The sequence below is a fragment of the Camarhynchus parvulus genome, chromosome Z (assembly GCF_901933205.1).
Source record: "Camarhynchus parvulus chromosome Z, STF_HiC, whole genome shotgun sequence".
NCBI classification, from domain to species: domain Eukaryota; kingdom Metazoa; phylum Chordata; class Aves; order Passeriformes; family Thraupidae; genus Camarhynchus; species Camarhynchus parvulus.
This window is the reverse complement of record NC_044601.1, coordinates 43,595,223-43,616,960: the sequence shown is the minus strand read 5'-3', so window position 1 is coordinate 43,616,960 and position 21,738 is coordinate 43,595,223. Positions and strand designations below refer to the sequence as shown.

General features: G+C 39.5%; 1 protein-coding gene across 7 annotated transcripts in view; it reads left to right on the top strand.

Annotated features, from left to right (window-relative positions):
- Positions 1-9,759, top strand: part of SMARCA2 (SWI/SNF related, matrix associated, actin dependent regulator of chromatin, subfamily a, member 2) — a 117,432-nt gene extending 107,673 nt beyond the window's left edge. For 4 of the 7 annotated variants that reach the window (XM_030969242.1, XM_030969246.1, XM_030969245.1 and 1 more), the window contains exons 30-34: positions 1,595-1,700; positions 2,922-3,023; positions 6,842-6,974; positions 8,090-8,232; positions 8,866-8,901. In XM_030969242.1, the coding sequence (XP_030825102.1) occupies positions 1,595-1,700; positions 2,922-3,023; positions 6,842-6,974; positions 8,090-8,232; positions 8,866-8,901 (520 nt within the window). Of the gene's footprint in view, positions 1-1,594; positions 1,701-2,921; positions 3,024-6,841; positions 6,975-8,089 lie in introns of all 7 variants that reach the window. The other 3 variants (XM_030969244.1, XM_030969248.1, XM_030969247.1) reach the window with 2 other exon arrangements.
- The last annotated feature ends 11,979 nt before the right edge of the window (positions 9,760-21,738 follow it).

Below are 21,738 nucleotides of genomic sequence, written 5' to 3'. Positions count from 1 at the left end.
GCTGCCGCTGCTGCTGCTGCTGGGAGTCTGACACAACTGTACAGGATGAGACAGAGACTTTTGGTTTCTAGGTCTGTGTTGAACAAAAAAATAGTCTAGCTGCCTGTTCGTGTCAAAATTTCTGTAGAATAGTGCTGATTAGTAGTCCGCAATTAGAGTATTTACATTATTGTCCTCTGTGATGGAAGGAGCAGCATTGTCTCAGGACCAAACTGAGAACAATAAAAAATCATGTGTTAGGTGAGCACCAGATAAGAAATGAGGAAAATCTGTTTATTCCTTCTTATTAGTTAATCTGTCAGGTCTATAAGAAAAATAGTACCTTCTCAAATTCTGATGTTACCTCAGGCATTAAGAAATGCATTCGGTATAGTAAGCATTCATTACTTCCATAAAGGGGAGAGCTGTTGCCAGCTTTATGCTTTTTATCGTCCTTATTCTCCATTGCAGAATTGCTTCAGTTAACCTTCAGTTCAGTTTTAGTTTAATGTCTGATAAGACCCTGCGCCACTCTGAAGCGTGTTGCAAGAGAAAGCCCAGGGGAGAACCAGTACTTGGTAGCCTTCTTGCCCAACTCCTGTGGAGTTTGATGTTCCTGAGATACTATCTGAAAATTCAGCTGAGAAAACAGGGCCTCTCTGGAGTAGCTGGGAGAGAAGGAAGCATGTGTATGTGAACTGGGAAATGCTTGTGAATGCTGTGTGTAGTTCTTCACAGGACTGCTTTTTTCTGCTACTCTGTGAAAATTACATGCACATGGGGGAAAAAACCCAACCAAAAACAGCACAAAACCCGTAAGTGTCATCAGCACATTTTCTTTCAAGGTGACTTGTAGCCATGTATTATTTGGAAAATAACAAATAAGAAGATTTAAAAAAAAAGATCCTCAATACAAAAGTGTTATAACAGCTGTTAAAAGAGGATGAACAGACACGTCTAAGTTATAGGCAATGTTCCGATAGTATAAAAGTTTTGTTGAAAATCTGTCGCTTTATTTCAAATGGGTGAAGAAGTACAAATGGCAGTAGCCATTTTCAATATAATTGGAATGATCTTCCCAGAAACCCAACAGTCATTAATAGAAGTTACTAGTTTTTTTAGTTGTAACATCGAGTTAGTGTAATAGCAATCAGCATATAGTATAATGAAAATCAGTATGGTTTGCTATAATGAGGAATTACAAGACTAACTATATAGTGATCAAAAAGAGGACAAACTTAAAGAGTGACAGAAGGGAGAATTGCTAAAAATTACTGAACAAGGAAACAATAAGAGTGTACTCAGCAAAAGACTGTGGAATTCAGATGGAAATCCTAATTCTTCTTTCATAAAGCCTCTTCTACATATTCTTCTCTAGTGATGATAGACGTCAATGACATATTAATGATATGTTAGGACAACAGTTTCAAATTGCAAATTGTAAGTTAATGATCTGTACAAAATTTAAAAATCAGGGTTCAGTTTCTAATTTTTTGAAAGAAAAACCATGATTTTATTCCATTATTTTAATTTTTTTCTCACTATTAGATAGTGTATGTGTTTTGTGAGAAAGTTGTAGTAATTCCTTTCCATATGGCTTTGTTTTTCTCAACAGTTCAGGACGGCAGCTAAGTGAAGTCTTCATTCAGCTCCCGTCTAGGAAAGAACTACCAGAGTATTATGAATTGATTAGGAAGCCAGTGGACTTCAAAAAGATAAAGGTAAGGAATGGAGGAATTTTGGAAGTGCAGGTTCCTCCATTTCTTTTTGTTTTACAGAAGTGTGACCATAACATTGTTTTTAAAATAACAATATTAATATTTCGTGCCACCTGTATTGGTGGGTTAGACTTTAAACATTGTCACACAGTTTGTTAGTAATTTTGTTTGATGTATATTGCAGTGTATCACTGTAATTTCAAGGCCAAATCAAACTATAGTAATGTGACAGGGATGACATCTCAGTCCCTTTTTGCAAAGACCTAATTGTGAATCTGTCAACAGATTTGGTAAAAAACACACTGCTCACAAAGATTTCATAGTTCTAGGGGAGTATACCTATACTTACGTTTAAAATCATAAAACCATAAAAATCCTGAATTAGAATGGGTGGACACATATCATCATGTCCAACTCCTGGCCCTGCACAAGACACCCCAGGAATCACACCATGTGCCTGAGAGCATTTTCCAAAAAGTTCTTGAACTCTGTCAGGCTTGGTGCTGTGGCCGCTTCCCTGGGGAGCCTCTACCAGTGCCCAGCCACCCTCTGGATGAAGAACCTTTTCCTGATATCCAGCCTAAACCTTCCCTGGCACAACTTCAGCCCATTCCTGTGGGTCTTATTCATTGGTCAACACAGAGAAGAGTTCAATGCCTGCCCCTGCACTTCCCCTCATAAGGAAGTTGTAGACCACGATGAAGTCTCCCATAAGTCTCCTCCTCTCCAGGCTGGACAGACCATATAGTCTCTACTGGCTCCTCATAGGGCTTCCCCTTCTAGACCCTAGCCTCATACCTTGGAAGAGTCAGGTCAGATCCAAACAGACTTTGGTAGATGGGGTCTAGGCGGCATGTTACAGCTTGGGTGATGTCATAATTCTATATCTTTCACTTATGTTACAGTTACTGGGTTTCCTTCCTAGAAAGACAAAACTGGAATTCTTTCACCAAAAGAGCTCCATTTCTCTTGCTTTTAACCCTTACAGTTCACAAAGAAATTGCTTAAGTTTTGCTCTTTTACGTTGATGCATTTCTTGAATAACATGCTAACAACATGGTTGAAGACATTCTGTTTTAAACAGATATTTATCTTGATGCTTAGGTAAATTTTTTTAAGAGAAAGTTTTTAATGTGTTGAATCAAATATTAATTCATTTTCCTCTCTGCTGTTCTTCTTTCTTCACTGCCTATCAATACATGTCTTCCTCAACAAATGCAACAGGAAAGAATTCGCAACCATAAATATCGGAGTCTTGGGGATTTGGAAAAAGATGTCATGTTGCTGTGTCACAATGCACAGACATTCAACTTGGAGGGATCTCAGGTCTGAATGAGTTAATTTCTGTTAAACATACGGGTTTTCCCTATCTAACATTTTTAGTGCTTGTTGATTACTATTTTTGTATATAAACTCTCTGTTTCAGTTCTTACTTTGAGTAGAGAAAAATGTCCACATTTTTAGAATCCAGAATTCACTGGACACTGCTGCTGTGTGTATTTTCAGAAAATTTGGTTTTAGCGCTAATTCTGAGATCAGTTTTTTCTGATCTGTGTGTACTTCAAAGCTGCAGTAAGACTGTTTGAATCTGTGGTGAAAAGCAGTGTGTGGAGTGATACATCAGTTTAGGTTTTCCACAGTGGATCACAGAAGTAGCAGATGTAACAGTACAGCTCTAGGACAGCATGTTGAGGAAATACATCATAGAAGGCTCTTCAGTTCTGCTAATGGAAGATAAAAATTCAGGATTGTCCGTCAGTAAAGATCTATGTAGCCTCTGAAGCATCTGTTTTTTAAATTTCTTTTATTATTGAAAGATGAGTCTCAGGTTTAGAAGGCAAACTCTTCTCAAACAGATGTTTAGCACACATGAATGGGCTCAAAATTCAGAGCAGTGTGCTGATGCAAAAGGAAGGATTATGAAATTTGGATGGCAGATGTGAAATATAAGATAGATAAGAAAGTTGTGTCACAATACAGTGAAACAGAGTCTTGGATGATTTTTTTTAAAGATGAGATACAAAAGTGTGATGCAAACACAATATTCAATTGGCCAGAGACCCTGAAGACAGCTTCCCTAACATGAAAGAGATAAAAAAAGATCTGAAGGCTAAATAAAAGTAAGCTGAATGATGATGCTGCCAATAATGAATGTTTTCTTAAAACATCTAAACATTAATGATAACATTTAGCTAAATTGGGGAGTTTATGGTAGATTTTGAGAATTAAAAATGAGTATGGAATGTATTATGAAGAGTTGTTGGAGACAGTTCATCATTTAGTGATTTATTTTGATATCAACAGACAGAAAATATTTTTTAAAGTAAATTAATCATGGTAGAATTCTTGGGACAAACTTTTGCTACATGTTCAGATGTAGATTTTCAGTTTACTGCTTATTCATATAGCAGTAAAATGGCTAAAAGTATCTAATTATAACAAGAGAGGGGAAAAAAGTGAAGGAAAGTTAATAAGAAAAAGTATAAATGAGACTTCAGAAAATGGTAAAGGTTGATAGAGGAGATATCAGTAGTGAAATGGGGAAAATAATGAAATTATTCACATCAGAATGACTCAGCCTCCTTATGGAAGGAAAACTGGTGTCTTGTTAGGCAGAGATGGTAGAATTGAGGGGAGTAATACTGAGTGGATAGAAGTGTTAGTAGATATTGCTACTCTGTTTGGAAATAATATGTATCAGTGTTGTAGTAGTATTTTCTGTTCCAATGAACCAACATTAATATTATTTTTCATATCATGAAGGCCAAATAATGTGTATCTAAAGGTTTTTTTCTTTTTTTTTTTTCCCTATAAAGTTCTCAGAGCATTCATTTTGATTTCTCCCGAGTCGCAGGACACTTCTGCAGTAGTCCTTCAGTTTTCCAAGCTTCCATGATACCTTGTGTTCTTTGTCATAGTTCTGGTCTACCTTTGCTCTGACATTACAATTCACTTCAGTAAATTAGATTATTTGTGTGTGCACTCAAAACAAAAGGGCTAATTCAGATAGTTGTTTAAGCACTCAGTGAACTTCAAGTGTTCTCTTAGTGTGGTGCCTGCTGCTTTTCCTTGGCGTAAAGCAGTCTCATCTGAGGTGGAACCATATTCAGGGTTTTCATGGATGGAATTACTTTATGTGTTAAGGCTTTTGTCCTCAGTGAAACCTCAGTGTTTTTAAAAGCTTTTCAGGTTATAGTAGTCAAATGACACACAGATGCATACAGGGTTAAAGATGTTTGTGTGTCTCTTCAAACAGAAGATTTCTCATGAATGTTGTAATTTGTTTGTGAAGTTCTTTTGTTGTTGCTTCTCCCTTTTTGAAGGAAGTTCTGCTGTCACTCTTGCTTGATTTTTTGAAACCTGTTGGAATTGGGTTTCTGTCAAAATAATAAAATTTCTATTTGCACAGCTATTCGTGAAGAAGCCACAGTGGGGTTTTTGTGTATCAAAATAGATCGGAATTTTGCAAGTAATTCCACATAAAGAAGGTTAAAATAATTTTTGAAACCTTTGTATTTCATTAGGAAACGGTTTGAAAGTCTGGGTCACATTGATGCCCTAAATATGTAGTGGCCAACATTAAAAAATAAAATGTTGCACAGGTCTTTAATTCTATTCGTCTTAGAAAAGTGTTTTTGTGAGAAAGAGCAGAAGGTTAGTTGAAAGAGCCATTCCTAAGAACAATTAATATGCTAGGTTTATGTATATGAAAAATAAATAATTCTCAAGAGGAACTTGGTAGGTTCTATCAGTAGCTGATTTGAAAAGAAGTAGATATAAGAGAAAGTCAATTATTATTTGACTTTAAGGAAGGAAGTTCTGGAGTATCATAGCTCACCAATGTTGTAAGATAGGACAGCAGCCTTCTCAAAACATTCAGGATTATTTTTTATAGATAATAGATACATAAAAATTTTACCATGATTAAGAGCAGTCAAACATCTCAAAACAAAAAGCACAGAGGAACTCAGAGAATGGGGAGCAATCCACAGTGAAAGGCAGTTTTTCAAAAAAAGCACTTAGTGGTCAAGTGAAAAAAGTAGGAATTGGATATTTCATGTTAAGTATTCTGAACAAACTTTTTTCTAATTCAGCTTGTTGAAACCACAAAGTATTAGAGCACTTGTATCACATTTAGGATACAGACTGCATAATGGCAGCCAAAAATCCTTCCATTATTTCTGTCACAAATACCTAGCATCGCTTTATACAAGGAAGTGTGACATTCAGCCATAGGAGTAGAATGACAGACAGCCAAGGTAGATGATCATGATGATGATGATAAAATCAAATGCAGTTTGTGACTCTATACTCTTCTAGGAATGATTCTTAATTTTTTAAGCTGAATTGTGCAGTGCTTGTCTTTTGACATTTTACCAAAAAAACTACACAAGGCCATTTGTTCAGGTGATGACAAAGAATCTGATACTCAGCAACACAGCAAGATTTTTACTTTGTTAAATCTAAGAAACGTGTTACAAGCCAAAAGTAGTCACTCTTGAGAGTCCCCTTCTACTGGAGGTTAAAGAGAAAATCTAATGTACCTAAGATACTCTGGATACTAGAGAATGTTTGAGAGCACATGTTCAGTTTAGAGGAAGCCTCAATTTTTTTTTTTTTCAGTTTTTTTAGATCTGAGAGGAAAGAAGGGATGAGCTGCTTGGGATAAATTATTTTCCTTGTAGCCTCTTTGAATTTCAGAAAAAAACTAAAGATAATTAAATGAGGGTTAGCCATTTGTCATTATTAACTGTATTGTCAGATGATAACTTGTGTTTTAATTATGCTGCTTACTGCTGAAGTCTGTTCCTTTGGCAGGTTTTCAAGGGTGTTATGATCTGATGAAAATGCACAATAGTTCCTATGGTAGTAGAAATAATAAGAAAAACATTAACTAGATGTTTTAGATGTAATAACTTGTAAGAGTTGTTTCTTTGCAGCTCACTACTGACAGATTTGTTCATTTAGAGCATGAAGGTTGAATGCTGGCATTTCTTATACAATTCATGCAACAAACATTACTGCTTGGTATTTGAAAAGGCCATGTACTCTGTAGACTTGCACTGGAAATTTAGGTCTATGCTGTGAATTTCTGATTCTGCTTGACTTCATAGTTCTGACAGAGGTTTGTACCTGTACTGTAGATCTATGAGGATTCCATTGTTCTTCAGTCTGTGTTCAAAAGTGCACGACAGAAGATAGCCAAAGAAGAAGAAAGCGAGGATGAAAGCAATGATGATGAAGAAGAAGATGAGGAAGAAGAATCGGAATCAGAATGTGAGTCTCCAGCTAGATACTGACAAGGAAATATATCAGGGGATGGAAGAGCAGGTTTTGCTGCTTTTGCATGGAGACTGATTATAAGGTTCTATTTTCTATTGGCGGAAGTAGTTTCTTACTAAGGTTGCTTAGGTGTAACATTGTTTTGGTCTTTCAACTGGGTGTTCTGGCTTACTTCTATTTAAATTACTCCTAAGCAAGAAACAATTTGTAGAGGTGCTTTGTGGACAACCATAATTGTTTATAAGCCCTTCAGGGCCTGTTCATGCTGTTTGTAAATGGAAGTGCCTGGAAAGGCTGGAGACAGTCTTTATCGGCAACTGGTCAACCTTCAGGCATGATGTGCCATACAAAGTTCATCATATGGTTAAGAACCAGATGATGTTGAAAGCACTCTTCATTGTGACAACGACTAAGTGAAATTCTGATTGTTTCAGAACGCTCATTACATCACTGTAGGTTTGGCAACATGATGAAGTGGAGAAGGATGGATTCCTTCATTGCACTTGGTGCCATCCAGTACATCTATCCAAATTCCAGCTACCCCTTTTCTCTGGTTACAGAAGCTGTAGTGCTTGGCCCTGAGTTACTCTTCCAAGCGTGTCATACATGTGTGCTAAGCATGCAGCTTCAGTAGCTCACTTGGAAATGAGTGGATATTCTGGAATCAGAATAACGTGTGCTTTAGAAACGTGTTAACTCAAAATTCACCAGTAATGTCCACACAGAATTTCTGTACTTTAAAATACCAAAAAAAGTCTGTTTATACAAAAGGTAAATATTTCTATGGTAAGGAAGAAAATACTTTTAAATGTTTTTCTTTTCAAAGGACCGTATACTACCTGTGTATACCATACATTCTGAGAATCAAAAGAAAATGTCTATGGTCAGCTAAAAGTTAGTCTTTATAGTTTAGTGTATTAGTGTTACAACTATTAAAAACAAGAGAAATAAAAGCAAATACCTCTTGCTTTTTGTTCCACAGTCCATGTAAAGTCAGAGGGGAATGCCTTTTCAGGCTGCTACCAGACATGAATTTCTGTGAACAAGAGACAGCATTTAAAGTTGATAAGTGAATGTTACAATAATGTACGCTGTTGAACTTTTTGCAGCTAAATCAGTGAAGGTCAAAATCAAGTTGAATAAGAAGGATGAAAAAAGTCGGGAGAAAGGAAAAGGCAAGAAGAGGCAAAGCAGAGCAAAAGCCAAGCCTGTTGTGAGTGATGATGATAGTGATGAGGATCAAGATGAAAATGTAAGTTTTGTTCAGTGAGACTGTGGAAGTGGTTGCAGTGATTGCGTCTCTGCCCTGTCCTGCTTGCTGTCAGAATTCTCAACTATTCATGCTTAAGCACATATTTAACTTGTAGTGATCATCCTGAGAGAACTGGGTGGGGGTGTCAACTGTACCTGAGTGTGTTTATGAGATCTGATCCCAGTGCTGGAAGACAAGAAGTCTAAGAAGTTTGGATCTTATTTCTTCGACATTCTACATTCATTGAACCTTTAAGTCTCATGGTCTGTTTGCTTTTGTCCACAGATGAAAAACTTACAGCTTGATTATTTTTTACCTTTGTTTTAGTGGGTGCTTCTATTATTGCAACAAATGAAAATAGATGTCTTCCCAGTTGTTTTTAAATGTCTGGATAGAAAGAAAGAGCTGGTGTTTCCTGACTCTCTGTCTTTCCTCTCTAAAGAAGTCTACAGCAATTAGATGAAATTTCATTAGAGAGAAATACTAGATAACACAGTACCTTTCTTCAGACTATCTTGATTTGTCACTTTGTCATATTTCTTCTTCATACTTCCTTTTATTTTTCCTTCTTTAACAAATTCCACAGAATAGCTGGAAAGAATTTCTGACTTGTCTTGTGTCTCTTACCTCTAGGACCAGTCGGAAGCAAGCGGAAGTGATGATGAGTGATCCATAGGGTTTATTTTCTTGGCAGAACTGACCCCTTCCCCTTCTCTTTTCTTTTCTCCTATTTTACACTCAGTGAATTCTTTTTGTCAAATAGACATTGGGTTGTTTCTGTATTCTCATTCTCTATAAATTAGCTTTAGGATAGTGCCAGACAAACATATGATATCATGGTGTAAAAAAGGCAAAAAAATGTAACATATTGTGACCAAATGGGCCTCAAAAAACAACAAAGAAACCTTCTGAGGGAAAATGTAGGTTGATAGTATATTTCTATGGGCTGGTTTTGACTTGGTAATGGTTTGATTGTGCCTGGTTTTATCATTTGATAAGGTTTTTTTCAGTGGCATCAGAAAGGCAACAAAAAAAAGTCTTTTGTAGCATTGATAACCAGAAGAAGTCATTAAAAGCCACTGGTTATTTTATTTTTCATCAGGCCGTTTTCAAATTTTTTATTTGTCCGGTATTGGTTTTTTACACTGTGGTACATATATGCGACTTTGTTTAATAGCTTATAAATGTTCAGTAGTTAGCTTTCATACACCTTACCCCATATACATTTTTCCACTTTATGCTTGATGATCATCAGAAAAAGCCTTTTTGAATTGTATCAAATTTATGTCTACTGTAAACTTTGCTTAACTTTTTTTTTCTCTATTAAAGAAGTTGGTTTAAAAATGCTATTGAATATTGCAATCTATATAGTGTAACGTATGGCTTCTTTCATCAGATTGATCTTCTATGTTACCAGTGTGGATTATCACCTTTTCCCTAAAGTGTACTTAATCTTTGCTTTCTTTGCACAATGTCTTTGGTTGCAAGTCATAAGCCTGAGGCAAATAAAATTCCAGTAATTTTGAAGAATGTCGTGTTGATGTTTTCCTAATAAAGCGATGCAGCCTTGTGTTACAAGTTCCACAAAAATATTTTTATAATAGCAATGAGAGAGCAGGAGTATCTCCTGTAGAGAAGTCCACTTTGGTCCTTCCTCAATGTAAAATTCAAATATCATAAAAGTATCTTCTGAGATGGAGAGAAGATATGCGATACCTGTTAAAGAATAATAAAATTGAAGTAGAAGACTGGTACCTTGAAATAAAAGCATAATTCATTACTTATTAACAATTGAAGTGATAAAGCAATAAAATAATTTTTTTTATTTTTCTTTCAGGAAATATAAATCCATATGCCTTAGTGGGCATGAATACAATTAGTTATGCAGGCAGTCAGACAACCCAGAAGTCAGTTTATTTAAAGTCTTATCTTGAGGTATCACAGTGGTGATGCAACATGATGCAGTAATCTAAATGTTTGAACTATATATTTGCAGTAAACATTGCTACTCTGCAAAATCAAAACTTAGATTTGAGCATATCTAGTGTAAAAAATGTACAAGCTTAGAAGCCTCTTTGTAAACAGAACATTTCTTTGTTATATGAACTTCTGAGAGTGTTCATGCTGTTCATCTCTTCATGCTGCCTTGCAGTATGTTAACTGTTTCAGATTTCTGTAGCTCATTTGAGGAGTGATCAGTAAGTTGGACTGGTGGCCATTTGATTATATTAGCCCTGCACTGAGAGAAGTCAGCTTTGCTTAGCTTCAACACTTTCAAACATCTTGTTCCTAATGTAAATTGAAGACCCAGTATTTAACAGAGAGAGGTATCACTGATCTCAGAGGCTCACATTGATGCTACCAATGTCTGAAGCAGCATTGCAAAGAACAAAGTCCTGGTGGACACCAAGTGAGCCAACAATGTATGAGCCAACAATGAACGTGAGCCAACAGTGCGTTATTTTTGCAAAGAAGGTATCCTAGACTGTATTAGGGAGAGTGTTGCCAGCAGGTCCAGAGAGGAGATCCTTGCCTTCACCTCAGCACTGTTGAGATGTACCTGGAGTGCTTTGTCCAGTAGTGGACTGCATCTGCAGAGAAGACATGGACATACTGGAGACTCAAGTTCAGGAAAGGGCCGCTGACATAGTTAAAGGACTGGAGCACATGACATACACAGGGAGTCTGAGAAAGCTGGCACTGTTCAGCACGAAGAAGAGTGGGCTCAAAGGCATCTTGTTGATGTGAATTAGTATTGGGAAAGGGAAGGTGCACAGAAGGCAAAGCCAGGATCTTTTCAGGGCAGGACCAAGAGGCAGTGGGCACACACTGAAATCACGGGCAGTGCCTATGAATATTGTGAAACTTCTCCTTTGAAGGTGACTGAGCCCTGGAACAAATTCCCCATAGAGCTTTAGTTTTCCTTGGAGATACTTAAAAGCCACCTCCAAGTGGCCCTACTTGAGCAGAGGGATTGGACCAGATGACCTCCAGAGGTGCCTGCCTATAGTCCTGTGATTCTATGATGCAGGATAATTTAGTTTTCAGTGACAGTTTCATAAGACCATACATTTCATAGAGATACGTTATTTTTTCCCTGCGAAATGAACCAAATCTAGTAACCTGTTACACATGACAAAAAGCATGTGGCAGTAGGCTCCAGTCACTGCTGGCCTAGACTGGATTTAAAAACTGACAACTTGGATATAAAAGGCACAGTATCACATTACCCATCCCCAGAGTCACTGATGATTTTGCAGTGACCCAGTTTCATTTATTTTTCAAGAACTCATTATTTGCAGATTAGTGTTTAGCTGGGTAATAAAAATTAACTAAGAAGATGCAACATTTCTGTTGAAATTCAGAGTAGCTTCAGGTTTGGTCAATAACTGTAAGTCATATGATGATACCAGTTTGCATGAAGAAGTACAGTTGAATTCTTACTGCAGTTTCTTTTATCAGCTTTAAGTAATTTCAAAATATTTTGAATTTCCTCTCTGAGTTTCAGAAAACCCCCAGAAGATCTGCAAATATTTTTTTAACATTAAAATAAGGTAGATTTAGGATGTAAGACGTGCTTATGCCTCCACTGCAGTTGGTCCTGTGATTTTGCTTAGGATTTTAATTCATTTCTACCAGAGTAGAATTTTAATTACTATCTGGCTGTTTCTCTGTATGAATTTACTGTATTTTTCAAGATGTGTTGTTTTCCTGGCAATCTTAGTACATTACTATACAAAAAAAAGAAAGAAAGGTGCTGGGAAAATTGTTGTCACATGTAACTTTCCTAATTGTTTACCAAAAAAAGGAGAAAATTTTTGCTTAAGTTAAAAATCTGTGTTTAAGGTGGAAATATTTTCTCCTTTACAGAATTCCCTCTCTAGTACAAAGTGACAGGCAAAACACTTGAAATACCTTTTGGACTGTACCCAAAATAACCTATGCTACAGTCCATACTGAGGAAATCTAGCTCATTTCTTGCTGTAGTTTCAAAGATAGTGTAATAAAATTGGAAATGGTGTACCTTGGGCTCTGATGAAGACAAGAAAAGTGGAGTAAATAAAAGATACTTTCTTGATGTGTCGGTTTCTCCTGGGAAATAGGCAGCAGTTTAAGTGGGCCAGATGAAAAACATTTACCATCTTTTATACATTTCAGATGCTTATTAATAATATTTCTTTTCTCCTCACATCTTCTGAAAGAAACAAAGAAAATACAGATTCTTCTCATCATTGATATAAATGGCTTCCTCCTTCAATATGTCTGGTCCTCAGTGCAAAGTATTTCTCATTCCCTCAGCTCATGAATGAAGGTGACGATTCAGTGATTGTGGAGGCATGAAGACATAGCAAATGCTGCCACAGCCTCTGTGCACACTGAGACAAAGGCAGAGCTGATGCAGTGGTAAGTCTCAGAGTTGTGTGCAGTTACTGAGCTGTTGATACATGCTCAGTCCTGCCAACTATCTGAGCATTAATAGCTCTGTTAATAATGCCCAAGCTAATGTCACTTTTTCAGGAATGCTTGGATGATCAGGTTTACCAAATATAATCCAGCCTGGAAAACAGAATACTAAAAACAGGACACAGAATATTAAAAACAAAATTAATTTTTTATAAAGGGATTTTTAGGCTGGTGTCTTGCTTTCCCCACTGTTCATCTCCTGAAAAACCTCTGAAATATTTTAAAGTTCCTGCAGTTTTTGAGTAGAGACTTCAACTGTATGCTGAAACATAGGTTCACAAAAGGAGCTACCAGAAGTATTTTACGGGGTTGTTTTGATCTTAAAGAAGAAGAGGAAGCAGGTTCAGGGTAGGCAAAGAGGCGAGTGATACAATTTTGATTCCTTTGCATTTGGCTTGTATGTTATTTGAGGAGTCACTCATCCCTAACCTTCTGTGCTGAAAAAAAGTGTAGAGGAAGGTGAGAAAAAAGCAATAAGCAAAAAGTGTGAAACAATTAGCATTTACCTAATTCAGTTTTGATGGAACTGGACATTTCATTCAGCAGGGACAGAACTTTAGGACTCTGCAGCCATATGAGTGTTTACTAACAGCAAGGACCATGTTTGCGCAGGGGGTAACTTTGTTAATTATGTTGAAATGAAAATGCCAGGAAGGATTATCCAGAGACAGTCTGCCTATTCTCTGTGAGGAAAGTCAGAAAGTATATTTTATTCAAAAGTTATTTAAACATGATACAAAACAAATGTTCGCTGGAAGTTGGTGCCTCATTCTCTCTTATTTCCCCTTAACAACCAAGAACTCAAGTGAGGGTAGGTTGGTGCAGACACAACAGTACTTTCTCATGTAGAAGTCATATCTGCTCTCCAGATGCTAGTCCTTGTCTCTCCATTAGCTTGATGAGAAAGCTACAGTGTGGCAGTGTTTACCATATTTTTGACTTTATGTTCACACAGAGATGGGTATGTTGAAGAACATACTGAAGTCTGCGCCTTGATCAGACGCTGTTATGTATTCTTCTGTCTATTCTAAAGAGCTTGTATTTCAATCTGTGTGGTGTTTTTCCTTCCTTGTTATATTTGTGACCACAGCAGACACAGTAAGAACAAACATTTTATCCGATTAGATGGTGACAGCTTCTGTTTTCTTCCCCTGTATGCCAGGTTGCTGTCAAAAAGGCTGAATCACAACAAATTGCTGCAACGTGAAGTTACTACATTTTCAGAGGGACAAGAAAACTTGTATTGTAGATTTATACACACAACAAGGACCATTTTCATAAGTTCCAATTTAGGTAGCTGTTTTGCTGGGTTTGTTCTTGGTATTCAGTGTCATGTTTTCATTCACAATCCATTGTTGTAGTCACATACACTGGTGTTTCATTGCATTTGTCACTTTTGGTGACATAAAGGGTTTAAGTTATGTATTGCATCATCTGCCACCTGCAAATACAAACTTTACATCAGCTATTCTCATGCCAAGAGATGGAGATAAAATCAAGAGAGGACCCTAATACTATGACATTAATTCATTGCAAGTGAAAGATAACTACTTGTATGCCAGATGTAATTTTTTTTCTCTTCTCTGAAACAGACATGGCTTCTGGTAGAGAGGAATTCATATCCACTTGTATTATTTGTATTATGGTTTATACTACATTTTGCAGTACTAGTATCTGTTATGTGCATTCTCCCCTTGGGCTTCCAGCATAGCTTCTCTTCTCTCCATCACATTCCATTGGAATAAATTTTGTATGAACTTCAGTGCCTTACAGACTTAAAGAAGTCAGTGCTTAATTGTGCAGCATTACTTCCCATCTCCTTTGTCATTCTAACTTGAAATGAGAAGAAGGAGGAAAAAGGCATTGCCTGATGATTCACTTAGAATTTTGCTTTTTCTGAGACCAGAACACCTTGTTTCTATTAATGCAGTTGTCTGGTGGCGTAACCCTAGGGACATGTCAGTGCTCCTGCACTTTTAGAAGTTTCTTTGAGTTATTCTTATGGTCAAAGAAGAAAGCAGTGAAGCTGAGCATATCGGACATTCCGCAGATACACAAAAGACGGTAAGTGTTCCATGTCAGTGCACTTAAGCACTCAGAAGTAGTAAAGAGGTACTTAAAACTGTGCAGTTAATTTCAACTACATAAGGGGCAGTCTAACCAAAACAAGAACATTTTAATTCTGCTTTAGAAAACCTTACTAGACCAGTTTCCACTGCTGTATCACTTCACTGAATGTAACTTTTTGTTCAGTGTCTTCATGCCATCTTCTGCTGTTTCTGTTTGATAGTAAAGATTTAAGTCATAGATATTTTGAGTCATTACAGGAAAATGATTCATCCTGGAGGGTGGCCAATGTGATGCCCATCTTCAAGAAGGGTCAAAGAAAGGTTGGGGGAGCTACAGGCCTGCCAGTCTGACCTCAGTGCTTTGGAGGACTATGGAGCAGATTGTTTTGAGTGCCATGCAGCATGTACAGGACAGCCAGGGGATCCAACTCCATCAGCAGAGGTTTGTGTTAGGCATGTCCAGCTTGTACAACTTGATCTCCTTTTTTGACAGGGTTACCCATGTAGTAGATAAGGGAAAGGCTGGGAGCATCACCTACCTGGACTTCAAAGACTTTGACAGTGACTCCCACAACATTCTCTGGGAGAAGCTGTCAGCCCATGGCTTGGACAGGTGTATTCTGTGCTGGGTAAAAACCTGGCGGTATGGGACCAGAGATTGGTGGTGCATGGAGTTACATCCAGCTGGTGGCCAGTGACCAGTGGTGTTCCCCAGGGCTCAGTACTGGGGCCAGTTCTGTTTCATGTTCTTCATGGATGATCTGGATGAGGGAACTTAGTGCACCCTCAGTCAGTTTGCAGATGATACCAAGCTGGATGGGAGTGCTGATCTGCTGGAGGGCAGGAAGGCTCTGCAGAGGGATCTGGACAGGCTGGATCATGGGCCAAGGCCAGTGGTGTGAGGTTCAACAAGGCCCAGTGCTGGGTCCTGCCCTTGGGTTACACCAACCCCAGGCAGCTCCACAGGCTGGGGCAGAGTGGCTGCAAAGCTGCCACAGGAAAAGGACCTGGGGGTGCTGGTGACAGCAGCTGAACATGAGCCAGCAGTGCCCAGGTGGCCAAGAAGGAACTGGATGTGGCACTTGGTGCCATGGTCTAGTTGATAAGGAGGTGTTTGGTCAAGATTGGACTCTGTGATTTTAGAAGTCTTTTCCAACCTTAAAGATTCTATGATTCTGTTAATTTTTCACTGTTTCTAGGGAATCTGTTAGCAGGGTGCATACCTGAATAACAGAAGCAAAGTACATTGCAGTAGTGATTTCTCTGAGATGCATAGGTTAAACAAAACAAAACAAAAAAAAAAACAACCAAACAAGCAAACAAAAACCCCAAAACCTCAAACAAACAAACAAAAACAGAAAGAAAAATTAAGAGGCAACTTGTCCTAAATCTGGTGAGTTGATTATTTCTACTTACGGGCAAAAAACAATTAAGGCTATTACTGTCTCTTTTTCCAGACTCAATTCAAAGCATCCTCCCTGTTTCCAGAACGTAAATGCCAAGTTCAGCTGACTTGAGACTCAGACACCAAGCTGTAGGTTAAGGGGAGAAGTGTGAATATATTACTCACAACTATTCAAGTGATTGATTTTTTCTTTCTGCCATGCAGTGATTCTGTCATTCTGACTACTTCTGGGGCTCATGCATGCTCTTTGTCTTTTCTAACTGTGCCATCTTGAAAGTTCTCACCTGAGACACGTTGCTGGAATAATAAACATGAACCTTCAGTGCACTTTTTTAACCTTAGTAATACGGAGAGCTATAGAAACTCTGTAACCCTTCTGCAAAGGCTGCATCCACCACAGCTGTAAACACTTTCAGGAAGGTCACACATGTGACCTTCTGCTCACAGAAGGACTGGAGTGTATGGAGCTCACATTTGTTGTGGGCTTCTGGGTAAGGATCTGCAAACAATGCAGATATCATCATGGGAGGCTGCTATAGACCATCCAACCAGGATGATGATGCTGATGAATTACTCTTTGAGGAGCTAAGAGACATCTCTTAATCAACTGTCCTTGTTCTTATCGGGGATTTCAACTTGGCAGACATTAGCTGGGAATACCACATAGTGGGCACAAACAGGTCCAGAAGATGGGTAGAACTCCTGGATGACCACTTCATGATACAAGTACTAAGAGGAAAGAGTTAGGAAAGATGCTCTCCTTGATTAGTTGTTTGCCAAACAGAGAGGGTTGTGTTAGTCAAGATGGGTGGCTGTCTTTACCGCAGCAACCATGAAGCAATCTGGCTTAAAATCTGCTGACAGAAGGAAAAGTGCTGCAAAACCTCAACTCTGGATGTGAAGAGAGCAGACTTCAGGCTGCTCAGGGAATCAGTAAGGTACCCTGGGAAAATGCTCTGCAGCTGCTGGGGTCTGTCAGTGCTGGTCACATTTTAAGCACCATCTTCTAAGGGCATAGGAAGAGGCAATTCCCAAATGCCAGAAGTCAAGCAGGTGAGGCAGAAGATGGCTTGGCTGAGCAGGAATCTTTTTGGGAGGTAGAGGCAAAAAAAGAAGGTGTAGGCTCAGCAGAAGCAAGGTCAGATGACATAGGAGGATTACAGAGATGCTGCTCCCCACTGCAGGGAGAAAATTTGTCATGATTAAGCTCAACTGGAGATGAAGCTGGCCACAATTGAGTGGGACGTAAAAAGAGGGCTTTTAAATGCATTAATAGCATAAGACAGTGGAGAAATAACATTGTCCTCCTAGAGGATGAGAACAGTCACCTCACAAACAAGGACATGGACATGGCAGAGATATTTAATGCTTCCTTTACCTCTGTCCTCAATGCCAATGATGGATTAATGGGTCCCAGGGCCCTGAGTTGGAGGGCAGTGGCTATGAGAATGATCAACTCCCAGTTCCCCGTAAATCTTTAGGGCCCAATGGAATTCATCTGAGAATACTCAGAAGAGCTGGCTGATGTCATCACGAGACCTCTCTCAATGATTTTCTAATGAACTTGGGAATCCAGATAGGTCCCAGTTGACTGGAAGCTGGCTGACGTCCCAGTTTTCCGGAAGAGCAAGAAGGATGAGGCTGGAAACTCCAGGCCTGGCAGTCTCGCTTCAGTGACTGGCAAAATGATGGAGAATACTATTCTGGGAGGTATTGAAAAGCACCTGAAGGACAATGCAGTCATTGGTCACAGCCAACAGAGGTTCATGATGGGAAAGTCCTGCTTGTCAGAATTAACCTAATTTTATGACAGAGTAACCCACTTACTTGACCAAGGGAAGCCAGTTGATGCAATCCTTTTGGATTTTAGTGAAGGTTTCAATACTGCCTCTCACAGGATCCTTCTGGACAAAATGTCCAGCACACAGCTGGGTAAACACATCAAGTACTGGGTGAGCAAGTGGCTGATGGGTCAGGCACAAGGGGTTGCAGCGAATGGGGGGGCATCAGGCTGGTGACCTGTCACGAGTGGGATTCCACAGGGCTCCTTCTTAGGCTCTGCACTCTTCAACAAGTTCAAAAATTACTTGAATGAAGGACTTGAAGGGACTTGTCTAAGTTTCCAAATGATACAAAATTGGGAGGAGCTGTTGAATCCCTTGAAGGCCGGGTGGCCCTGCAGGTAGATCTCAATGAATTAGAGGGCTCAGATATTACCAACCATACAAAGTTCAGCAAGGGAAAGTGCAGGATTCGGCATCTGGGATGGGACAGCCCTGGATATGCAGACTGGGGAATGACATGCTGGAAAGCAGTGCCACAGAGAGGGACCAGTGGGTCCTGGTCGATGGCAAGTTGAACATGGTCAGCAGTGCCCTGGCAGCCAGGAGGGCCACCTGTGTCCTGGGGGCATCAGGGACAGCATGGCCAGCCGGGCAAAGGAGGGGATCGTCCTGCTGCGCTCTGCTCTGGGGCAGCCTCACCTCGAGTGCTGGGGGCAGCTCTGGGTGCCACAGTGTAAGTGAGATACAAACTACTGGGGAGTGTCCAAAGGAAGGCCACAAAGATGGTGAAGGGCCCTATGGAGCAGCTGAGGTAATTTGGCTTGTTCAGCCTGGAGGAGACTCAGGTGAGACCTTACTGCACTTACTTAAAACTTTTTTGTGAGGAGGAGAGGCAGGCAGTGATCTCTGTGGTGACAAGTGACAGGACCTGAGGTAATGGCCTGAAGCTGTGTCAAGGGAGGAACAGGCTCCCCAGGAAAGGGGTCACCAAGCCTGACAAAATTCCAGCAGCATTTGCACAATCCTGTCAGGCACATGGTGTGATTCTTGGGTTGAGTTGGACTTGATGACCGTTGTGAGTCTCTTCCAACCCAGCATATTCTGGAGAGTCCTTGGAGTGAAAACTAATTCAAAGCAGCTCCTCTAGGTGAACATGCTTCCCTGTCTGAGGCATGAGGATTAATAAAGGGTAAACTTACCTTTGGGTAAGCCCAGCTGTGTGAGTGGGCAGCTCATCCCCTTTCAGGGCTCAGGTGAGTGCATCCCCGCCCGTCACATCCCTGCTGAATTCAGCAATAGCCTCACTGGCTGTTCTGCCTGTGTCACTATTCCTCAGATGAGAGTGCTGCCTGTTTCTTCCAGGCTAGTTTTTTAATAGCTTCATGTCTGTCTAAAAGAGATTTCTGGACTTTGGGAGCAGTCATAACCTCAGTGACTAACAGGCAGTCACAACTGGCTTCCTCAGTGCTTTCCAAAAGTTCCAGGAGAAGCCCATGTCATGCTTTCCCTTTCTATTGCTTGCTGGTGTAGATCCTTTAATGTAACTATGTGGTCAATCAGAGTTACATCAGGTGAAATCACAGACGCTATCCTACAAAATAACAAAGGCATCATCTACACTGGTGATAATGGCGTCTGTCATCTCTAGCCACCTCACCTTTCTGAAGTCCATCAAGTATTCAACTGGGGGTTGTTCAGCCTTTGGAGTCACTGAGCAAAAAGAAATCTCAAGTCATTTTTAAACTAAATGTGCTTGCACAGTAAAATTTTTTTAACTCATCCCAGAACTGCTTCTGTCCAGATACAGGATGAACAAATACTGTGCCCAATAGTAACAGCTTCATGAAAAGATAACTTTAAACTCAGAAAAATACCTACCATACAGAATTCACAGTTATCTTTTCAAAAATAAGAGATTACTCATATGAAACCATTTCATACTTTGCTGCTCAAAAAGAGAGCAAATGGTGCTCTGTGAACTTGCTAAGAGAGTGTCTCCGGCACATCATGCATCATAACCTCCTATCATCCCTCTCAAACGTGAGCCCCCACCTCAGTCTTATGGTGTACTTTGGTGTAAAGCACTGGGATCCATCACATGAGAGGTCTGTTTTGAGTCTAACAAGGTCTAACAGCATACCATGTGATATGACTACAGCAGTCAGTCTCGAAAAATGCTGCACAGATAAACATGAAATTTTTAAGCCTTAGTGTTACAGAAATGTACAGAAATAGTCTTCTGAGAAAAGTGTAGACATTTCCAGGAAGGTCACACATACATTACCTTTTTGCTTGTTCACTGGTGGGGCTATTTTTTCTCCTAGTTTTCCCTGAAAATACAGTGTCTCACATAAATGTGCCAATTGCCTTCAGACAGCTTGAACACCCAAGTCAGTGCCAAGGTTTGCACTGGACTCGGTTATATCACAGAATCAGAGTATTCTGAGTTGGAAGGGGCCCACAAGGATCATCAGTCTGACTCTGAAGTGCATGGCCTGTACAGGGATCAAACCTGTGACCTTGGCATTATCAGCACCATGCTCAACCAACTGGCAGCAACCCATCAACTGTGTCCTAAATTACCCTTCTGTGCACAGGATTGAATTTTTCCTTTGAGATGTTAGGTAGCAAGGACAAATTAACCTTCCTAAGGGCAAATCTGTGGAGACTTCTAAAGGAAAATGAAATTCAGTAAGTGAGGAATGAGTAGAAAGTTTCAAAACTACCTATTTTCACAACCAACAAAGTAATTTTTGAGGTCTCTACTGAAGCATTCTGTGTCATAGAGCATCTCTTGCTCTATGACACACAAATTAATTTCAGCCTTATGGTAGGCCTTACAAGCACACCTTGGATGGCTATGAGGAGCCATGTTAGCCTGTGTAGCCTCTGAAAGCCACCTCCGGCCAGCATGGTCTTTCCATTCTAGCAAGGAGCTTCTTCATCACTGAAGACAGCACAGGGAAATTTGCTTTCTCAAGAAACTGATCTCAACCATGTTAAGCAGCCTTTGCCAGGAGTGCTCCAGCCTGGGAGACAGGCAGGTAGAATTAATGCTAAATTAAATCACTGGTCCTATTTATGTAAGTCTTAATGCTTGCACAAATTATTGCAAATTGCAAACAGAATATTTGTTGTGGGAGGTACAGAGCTGAACTTCCATCTTTTGCTTGTAAGTGATTGGGTACCCATGAAAATATTTTGAAATCTGAGTGGGAGAAAACACTGTTCCAGGCTGTAGGAATATATCGCTCTTTAGGCACTTCAGTCATGGATCTTTTTAGTGCATCTCAATCACTGACAGGTTTGCACTGAGGTGCAGAAATTCAATAGGAATTTGAGTTACGCTGTCAATACCTAATGTAAACAGCAAGCAGATGACAAAATAGTAGTAATCCTTGTCTAAATAAATCCAGGCTTAACTTCTATTTCCTCCAGCTTGAGCTGAAGCTACCATTAAGCTACCAGGTTCAGATCTTATTACTGTTACTTGGAATCTTGTAGTCACCTGTTTTTATTTTTATTGAACAGTACTTCCTTCTAATTCACATCTACATGACTGCTCTTACTTTCATATGAATGTTATATATATACGGTCCTTCACATTGCCTTTCTTCTGTGTCCTTTGCAGACTCATGCAACAGCTTTGGAAGGCAACTGTCTGTGGCAAGGATTAAAGTTTGGTTTGGGTTTGGGACTTAATGCTGTCCCAAGATGAGTGCTGTGCTCTTGCCAGCTTGCATGATTCAGCAGAGTTTAGCTGGATCCCCAAAGTCCTGTCCAA